Source organism: Chrysochloris asiatica, unplaced genomic scaffold (assembly GCF_000296735.1).
Source record: "Chrysochloris asiatica unplaced genomic scaffold, ChrAsi1.0 scaffold00043, whole genome shotgun sequence".
Classification (NCBI taxonomy): Eukaryota; Metazoa; Chordata; class Mammalia; order Afrosoricida; family Chrysochloridae; genus Chrysochloris; species Chrysochloris asiatica.
In genome coordinates this window covers 13,662,013-13,671,491 of record NW_006408561.1, presented here as the reverse complement: position 1 = coordinate 13,671,491, position 9,479 = coordinate 13,662,013, and the positions used below count along the sequence as shown (strand labels likewise).

Here is a 9,479-nt window from a genome sequence, read left to right as displayed (position 1 = left end):
TTGAAATGGACAGTGCAACAATGAGTTTGCTTGTTTGTTTTTATGTTTATCATATTAATTCTTTTGATTTAAAAAAAATCTTTGATTTAGCCTTTTCCCCTATAAAGATTTCTGTCTTTAAAAGTTTTCTGAATTATGTGTAGTTTTGAATTTGTAAGTTATATTGCTTTACCTTTAGCATAATTATTTTGTTTGTTTTGCAGGCTTTTCAGAAGTTCTCACAGATCACACTAATTTTTAGACAATATAAAGAAGGGAATCATGAACACTAAGGATTTTGTAGTTCTTCCATGGGGAAAACCTGGAAATTCTGTAAAGCTAAAATATAAGTAAGTATATATATTTATTACTTTATATAGAAATTACACAATTTTTGTATATTTTCAACTATAGTTATTACGTGAAGTTTTTAGAGTTGAACTCAAACCTTGCAAACTCTTATTTCCATTTTCTTCACATTGTTGTATTTTTATCTGTAAGATACTAGATTTTAAATGTTAGGTAGCCTTCTATATAAATCTGTAATAGTTTAAATAATGAAAGCAATAGGTTTTTTTTATGCCATAAAAATCAAAGTGAAAAGTTATAAATGAACAATGGGATTATTATGTATTTTATCAGTGTAACTTGAAGTACTGCCATAGGATAAGCACTCGACCTCAAGGTCAGTTTGAACTGCAAGGTTGGAGATTCAAACTCACCAGCCACTCCTTAACAACTCTATACAGGGTCGCTATAAGCCGGAATGAACTCAATGGCACAAAACAACAATAGCAACAAATTCAATGTTAAATAGAATCATCCTGAAATTTATAGATATATTGAAATTGAAGGAGAAATTGGGGTAAGAGATCTTTAAATAAAGAAGAAATCACTAAATGTCCTATTCCTTGGCAGAGCAAAAATCATTATGGTGAATTCACTTTTCCCAGGAAGGGTACTGTCTTAGCTATCTCATGTTGCTCTAACAGAAATACTACTAGTGAGTGGCTTTAGTGAACAAATATTATTTTCTCACCGTTTAGAGCACTATAACTCTGAATTCAGGATGCCAGCTCTAAGGGAAGGCACTGTCTGTGCTCGAGGACAAGTCTTTGTCTCAGTTTCTTTTAGTGTTCCTTGCAGGTCTCAGGAGGCATCATTTCCCCCCATCACCCTTCTTCTTATGATTGTTTGCCTAAGCTGCTCTTTCATATTTCAAAAGTGAATGGCTTAAGCCACATCCTACACTGATAGAGCCTCATTAACACAACACAGGAAAATCCTGTTCACAAATGGACTTATATCCACATGTATGCTGTTGTTGTGACTCATAGTAGCCCAATGCACAACAGAATGAAGCAGTGTCCCATCCGGTTCCATGTTCCCAATCATTGTTATGTCTGAGCTCTTTGTTGCAGCTACTTTGTCAATATCCACATGGATAGAGATTAGGTTTCCAATACATATTTTTTTTTGAGGGGGTGAGTTACAATTCATCCACAAGAATACTTTTTTACCCTCTATTAGTTAAAAAAATGCATTCAGTAAAAGTCAAGCAATTATTTGTCTCCTGAGGATTGCATGACACATACAGGTACCAGAGTGCTCAAAACACTATTTCTTTGAGATCACCTATAGTCACTGAAATATCCAAGGCCTTTCCCTCAAATATTACTGAGGGCTGGTCAACATAGGTTGAGAACAGGCTGTCGATTATTTATTTTAGTGTCTGAGTTGCCTGATCCCGATCAATACTCCCGTCATTATCCAGTAACTTCAGTACTATCCTTGTACCACTTTCACTTTGGAGATACTGTGTGCAGAAACACTATATAAACTGGAAGCTCCTATACAATTACATGGCATTGTCACTGCTAGGTGTAACACCATTTGTTTCAATTATCTGGGGTGGAGGTTAACTTATGGGGATAGATTAGAAGGACTATCCAACAGCTAGCACTACCTTCCCCTCCCCACCCCCCATGGAAAAAGAGAAAGGAGCATGCATTTTTTGGATATGTTTCAAGAAGCCTGCATGTATTTCTGTAAACATTAATCCAAGACACCTATGCTAAGAACAGATGTTCTAAACACTGTGTTAGGGAAAGGTGGATACAAAAGTAGTAAGTCATGATTGTAAATGTAAATTACGTTTACACTGTGGTAATGAAAGAATGAAAGCACAGGGGGCTATGAACACATGGCCAAAGCTGCTGGGGCAGAAGTAAGGAGATCTACATGCTTTGCCCAAGATAGGATGCTGTTGTTGTTAAGTGTTGTTGAGTTGGTTCCAATTCATACTAATCCTTTATAAGGTTTTGGAGGAGCAGCTGATTGTACTTGATTGAACTGCCAATGCTGTGTTTCAAATGACCTTGCAGTTCAGTGTGTAAACCCACAGCATCACACCAAGATGCCTAGTTGAGTAATTACTGGGTGAAATTTGTGCCAGATACTGCAGAGACTTTTCGACATATCCAGATGGCTAATATAGAACAAACTTGCCATAATGGCATACTACGAAGTTTGGAATTTATTCTGGAGATGAGTGAATAATCAGTTCCCTGACTCATATTTCACCTTAACCCACCCATATCCGACAGATTCATAAAATCCAGGACATGAACACTCACTGTATGATAATTGCCATGGAGTTCCTTTCCTTGTTCCATGCCTGTTATCACATGGCTGTATTTAAGCTTGGCTCTGCTCTTTCTAATGTTTTCACCTTCTTTCCTTTTCCCAAGTCATTTCAGTCTGGTTGCTGGCCCATGGGTTTTTTGTGTTGACATGCTCTCTCCAGGATCAACATTCAATTTCCTCTGTCTCTGGGTCCAAGGCTGTCTCCAGAAGGAATCCTTTGAATTGTGATACATCCATAGAATCCAATCATAGACTGATCACCTGGGTGGTAGCCAGCTCTTTTTTTCAGTTTCACCACTTACCCCACCACATCGATAGGTTTTCTATCCAAGGGAGTAACATCCATTTGTGCATTTAAACTCTTTCCTTGGATACAGTATGGAAAGTATCGTATGCTATTGAAGCTTTGTTGAAAGTATGCAGGTGGGGAGACCAGCTGGGGACCAGTCCTGAATTGTGTCTTCTGATCCACCTCACACCCTACAGTGCTCTAGTCCAGGAAACAGTACCAGTTGCCTCCTGTTTACTTAAGTAGAAAACCTGATACTGATGTTAGATTTCTTCCTTGTTGTCTTTCTTATCTGGCTTCCACTTTGGGTCCAGCTAATCCTAGTTCCTTCTATTTCTCAGGTGTTCCCACTTTTCTCTTTATTGCCTTTATATAGTCAGACTAACATGATCCCTCTCTTACTTGGATTATTGAAATAGTTTCCTAACTGGCTACCTGCTTCCAACCTTGCAGGTTCTAATTAATTTTCCATAATATAGCCAGAATGATGTCTAAAATACAAGTATGATTATTTTTCTTAAACCCCTTTAATGTATTCTCTAATGGTCATTGGATAAAAATTGTAATTTGTCTTCATGACCTGGCTCCTGTCCAACCTCAGCAATTCCATTTCTTACCACTTTTCTCATCCTGCACTCAATGGCCAGCTGGGCTGAGCTTCTTCTTAAACTTCACATTGCTTTTTTCCATCTTTGCCCACATTCTCTTTTCTTCCAGGAACAGCTCTTTCCCCACCTTCTTTGTTGTTGTTGGTAAGTGTTGTCCAGTCTGTTTTGGCTCATAGAGATCATGTCAAGCGGGTTTCAGAGACTTTTTAAATCTCTGGAGGAGCAGAAAGCATTGTCTTTCTCCAGTGAAGTCTCCAACCTTGTGGTTCAGAGTCTAGTGCTTATTCTATGTGGTTTGCACCCACCTACCTCCTTTAGACTGACTAAATCCTTTTGTCTTTAGAACTCAGCCCAGGCTTCACTTTCTACAGGAATTCTTCCTGCACTCAAAGTGCTGGGATATGTGCCCCATCTGTATAGGTAGCTGCTGCACTTCCCAATGAGGGCACCGTTGTTTTCATGCAGTATTTCAGTTGCCCTCATACTGTTCGTATTCCTCTCAGGACTGGAATCTCCATTGTGCCTCATATTCTGTAACCTATTACGGACCTTAAGAAGTCCTGGTGGTGCTGTGGGTTAAGCATGGGGCTTACTAACTGCAAATTCAAACAAACCAGTCACTTCATGGGAAAACGATGAAGGTTTCTGCTCTAGTAAAGATTTTTTGTTGTTGCTGTTAAGTGCCGTTAACTCATTTCTGACTCATTGTGACCCTGTATAGGGTTTTCCAAGAGTGGCTGGTGGGTTTGATCTGCCAATGTTCCACTTATCAGTCCAGTGCTTATCCTACAGTGTCACACCAGGACTCCCCATACAACTTCAGAAATCCCATTCAGGATCGCTGTGAGTCATAATTGATGGTAGTCATTATTACAGAGTTTGATCTTTGTTGTTGTCAAGTGTTTTTGAGTTGGTTCCGACTCATAGCAACCTTGTATAGGGTTTCTGAGGAGTGGCTGGTGGATTTGAACTTCCAGCCTTGCTATTCAAACTGAGTCTGTGGTCCAGTGTTTATATTACAGCATCATACCCGGACTCCAGTTTGATCATGTTGTTGATGTGGTTAAGTGTCGAGGAGTGGGTTTTGACTCATAATGACTCTGTGTAGGGTTTCCAAGGAACAGCTGGGTTTGAACTGCTGACATTGTGGTTTGTAGTCCAGTGTGATCATTTGTTGTTGTTATGTTGTGTTGAGTCGATTCTGACCCATAGCTACCCTGTATAGGATTTCTGAGGAGCAGCTGGTAAGCTTGAACTGCCAACCTTGTTGTGGTTCAAATCGTCTTTGCAGTCCAGCATGTTAACTCATAGCCCCACACCAGGGTTACAGTGTGATCATTGTTGCTGTTGTTGTTAGTGCCGTTGAGTTGATTTCCACTTATACAACCCTGTATAGAGTTGCTGAACTTTTGAATCTTCACTGGAGTAGAAAGCTTCTTCTTTCTCCTAAGAGTGTGATCATGGTGGTGGGTATGTGCCATGGTGTTGATTCCAACTCATAGCGACCCCGTACAGGGTTTCTGAGGTTGTAAATCTTTACGGGAGCAGAAAGCCTCGTTTTTCTCCTGTGGAACAGCTGGCACTTTCAAACTGCTAACCTTGAGGTTAGCAGCCCGACTCATAACCACTGTGCTACCAGAGCTCCTTGTGTATGCCTAAGAGAATGGTCAGATAAGTGGCTAAATTACAACTTATCAAGAAAATGCAATGAAAATAATGCCTCTCTCAATTTATTTGCTAGCCTTTCTGAAATTTCAGGGTTGCCTTTGTCTCCTATCACTTTTTGGTTATCTTTTTCGATATTTGGGGACATTTGCTCATTTGTAGACATGTGCTCATCTCACTTGCCCTTCTGTGGCTCCTACTGGCTATATTAATTAGTTTCCTTTTCTGAGCTCCGTTATTCTTTAGTCTAGTCCCTTGGTTAGCTGCCAGAATATGCGTCTTGCCCTGGTTATTTGATTATAGTAAAACAATGTAATTATGAAAGAAAACAGATAATTCATAATAGATAATAACAGTGTAGTTAGAAAAGTAGGTTGACTTAAATCTATAAAAGAGGCAGTGACTATGCTAGCAAGAAATCAGATTTGTAAAAAGAAGAAAATGACTGGATAAGCTTAGATATTACTGTTGAAAACTCCTGACCAGATAACTTATTGCAAGGGGCCTTCCTTCTGAGGAAACAGCTGGTAGTACTCCGATCAGTTCCTGGTCGGTCACCTTTTGATGACTCCTATATGAAAAGCTCTTAATAGAATTAATTTTGTTTCTTCCCAAATGGGTCTCAAACTTTTCTTATTTGAAAATTATACCACTGTGATGCTAAAGGAGCCTTGGTAGTGAAGCGGGCTATGCATTCGACTGGTAATTGCAAGATTAGCTGTTTGAGTCCACCAGGCACTCCCCCATAGAAAAGTGAGACTTTCTGCCCTGTAAAGATTTGTTGTTGTTAAGTGTCATCGAGTTGGTTCTGACTTATAACAACCCTGTATAGGGTTTCCAAGGAGGAATTGGTTGGTTTGAACCACTGATCTTGTGGTTTGCAGTCCAGTGCTCATCCTATAGTGCCATACCAAGACTCCCTCTACAGGGTAACTATGAGTTGAATACACTCCATGGTGCATCACCACCACCACCATATGACACTAAGGTAGGAATTTATTTTAAGTTTCTAAATGATCAGTTTATTTGAAATGTGTGTTTTGCCAAAATAGAATAGCAAAGTTATTTTAAATAAGATGCTTAAAGGAAAAGCAATATGAAAATGAGAAAATGTTTTTTCTATCATGTTGTGCATAATTGTGCATCTGTAAAGATGTGTAGGGAGTAAATTATGATTATTAAACTTCTAGTTTTGCAAAGCTGTCAAGTTGATTCTGACTCATAGCGACCCTGTATTGAGTTTCTAAGGAGTAGCTGGTGAGCTTGTGGCTCAAACAGACATTGCAGTCCAGTGCATTAACTCATAGCACCACACCAGTACTTGATAGGGAAAACAAATGCCAGTTTTTAAAGGAAACCTTGATTAGGGAGAACATTAATTAAAGGAACATATTAAGTTTGCAAATCAGATTTTTAAAAAATTATGAAAGATTTGAAATGTCTCATCATTTATTATTTAAAATTCAATTTATGGACAAAATACAGCATTATATTACACTGGTATTTTATTATTATACTTACCAATAATTTTTTTTTTTTCATTCCAAATGAACATTTTGCATTTAAATCTTATTTCTTCAGAAATGCCCAAGAACTGCGGATGGAGAAAGTGCAGTTAGAGTTGGAGAACCAAGAAATGGAAAAGAAACTACAAGAATTAGAAGCAAAAATGAACAAAGAAAGGGACAAAAAAGAGTGGGTGAAATTTTGAAAGAACTTTGGAGGGATTTACTGAAATATGCAAAGAAGTATTTTATATATTATTGTCATTCTAGTAAAAATCTTTAGTGAATGAGTAAATTATGGCTTTCTCTTTTGAACAAAAACTTACATTTCCCCACATTTTTCTTTCTTTTGCACCATGTAGCATGTACTTTGCAAACTGCCATTAACTTTTTCCCCTTATACTATTTGGCCCAACCTTTACTTATTTTTCTTCTTCCAAATCATTTCTGACCTATAATATTTATAATGACAATGCAAGCTTTGCCTTTGCTCTTATAAAATGGCCATCCATAAGAAATGAAAACCAGTTTACTTTTAGGACCATTTTTACTTATGAAAAGGCTTTCTGAGGGAAAGAGTTTGTATGTACACGTTAAAGTTAATCAAGTAGTTTTAAATTATTTCTAACAGATACTCTTTATCAGAAATTTTATTAGTGAGAAGTTATATAACAATACATAACAACAACATATTCCATTTACCTTTGATTGATGCTAGTGATGAGCATCAAATACCTATGAAATACAAATATCTTATTATTGATTGAATATTACATATTTGTCATTAGATCTCAACTCTTTGAAAAATAAACATGGCATATATATTGTTGATATGTGCCATGGAGTCGGTTCCGACTCATAGCGAACGTGTACAGGGTTTCCGAGGCTGTAAATCTTTACGGGAGCAGAAAGCCTCATCTTTCTCCCACGAAACAGCTGGTAGTTTTGAACTGCTGACCCTGAGGTTAGCAGCCCGATTCCTAACCACTATGCTATCAGAGCTCCTTTAGCATATATATACACTTCTCTAATTGCCAGGGCACCAGTTTAATCAAGGCATCTCATGTTGTACATCATCCCAGGTAACAAAATTAATAGTGTTTCTTTTCGTGCTGCTCTCCTTTTAATGATTCTTGACTGTTTCTTTTCTTTTCAGTGCTTGAGACTTAGTTTGAACTGCTTAGTGAATCTTAGTATTAATTTGAGAATCAGATTCCTGGCATATATAATTTTTTCCCCAAAAAAGTAATTCTAAAGCCTGACTGAGTTTTTAGAATAGTTAAAGAATTTCTAAGGTCACACAGATAGTAAATGTCACAGCCAGAATGAGAACTTGCCTCTGACTGGTCGGGAAGATAGAAGTTCAGGGTTCTAAACTTGGCTTTATTATTTATTATCAGTGTGACCTTAGGCAAGGGTTTGCTTCATTATATTTTAAGTGGAAATTGGATTCCCTGCCCAGGTGACTTAAAAACAATAATGTGTCTCAAATAAGAGTGCCTTGAAAACTGTACAAGTAAAGTTTGCCTTCTTTGCAGTCTTGGTCACCTTTCAATGTGGGAGTTAGCTGGAAGTCTTAATAAGGAATTCATCAATTCTTGGTATATCCAGCACTGGGTATTTCTGGGTATAGTTTGGCATCCTTTTCTTCTTTACATTTATGGACCCATAGGTTTTAAAACTTCATGCAACCTTTATTATTTCTTATAGATCAATAAAACTATCTTTAGTCATTTTAAATGCCTATCTAATGGGATTTTTTATCCACGTTTAGACATTTGACTTTTATTTATTTGTCCATAGAAGTCACAAATATGGTAGTGCTATATTTAAAAATTAGGGTATTGTGACATTATTGATACTTTGTTTTCATTTTGTGGTTGTCTGTTACATGTTAACAACCAAATTTCCATTTCCTGAAACAGGAACATATATTTATTGTCATTAAAAGGAGACGTATATGTAGTAATTACATTTTGCCTTCTTTTTATATCTCTTGAAGGTCAACTGGATATCACTGGAAATCAGGACAAGCGGGCAAATTGGGTAATCGATCACACATGATGTCACAGAATAAAGGAAATCTTATTAAGGTAAGAAGATACCATTTGATTCTCAGACAATTTGCTAAGCAAGAAGATATAATTTATTTTTTCAGATCTCAAATTCTTTTCCACATTTAAGAGCCTATAAATCTTGTTTTAACTTTGCCTGGTATTAGATTTTTATTGATTTTTATAGATTAATTATTTTTCAATGTTCATTATTTAGACATATTTGTTTTCTATCTGTAAGTTGATTTTTAAAAATTAATGATGAGGAAAATTTAATTCGGTTCTAGTAATGTTCATTTTAGTTCTGTCTGTAAAATAGTTCTATATTAAGCTTATGCTTTTGATATAACAAACAACAGACTTTTTTCTACTTTTATTATATAACAGTTTAAGTGTTTTATATATGACTTCAAAATAGTAATTCATGCACTGTTGGTTTTATGCATGAGGATACACACAGGGAAAATATATTTTCAGATTCCCCAGTCTTAGAATTGCTTATCTTTGCGGTGTATTGTAAAAATAACATCACAGTATATTTAGATTAAAACCAGATGAGTGTCATTATGTAAAGAAAACTGTTATATGTTTCTGCATTCTTTAACACAATATCTGTGACTTTGTATGATTTAATTTGTACAGATTTTTTTTGTTTTATATACCTATCATTAATGAGCCCTGGTAGCAAAGTGGGTTACAAGTTGGACCGTTAACCACAAGGTCAGCAGTTTGA

The 9,479-nt window shown here is 36.7% G+C and overlaps 1 protein-coding gene across 1 annotated transcript in view; it reads left to right on the top strand.

Annotated features, from left to right (window-relative positions):
• Nucleotides 1-261: 261 nt before the first annotated feature.
• The window catches only part of ZBBX (zinc finger, B-box domain containing), a 227,815-nt gene continuing 218,597 nt past the window's right edge, over nt 262-9,479 (top strand). Inside the window, 3 exon segments of the mRNA XM_006861801.1 lie at nt 262-329; nt 6,769-6,882; nt 8,695-8,785. Coding sequence (XP_006861863.1) covers nt 262-329; nt 6,769-6,882; nt 8,695-8,785 — 273 coding nt within the window.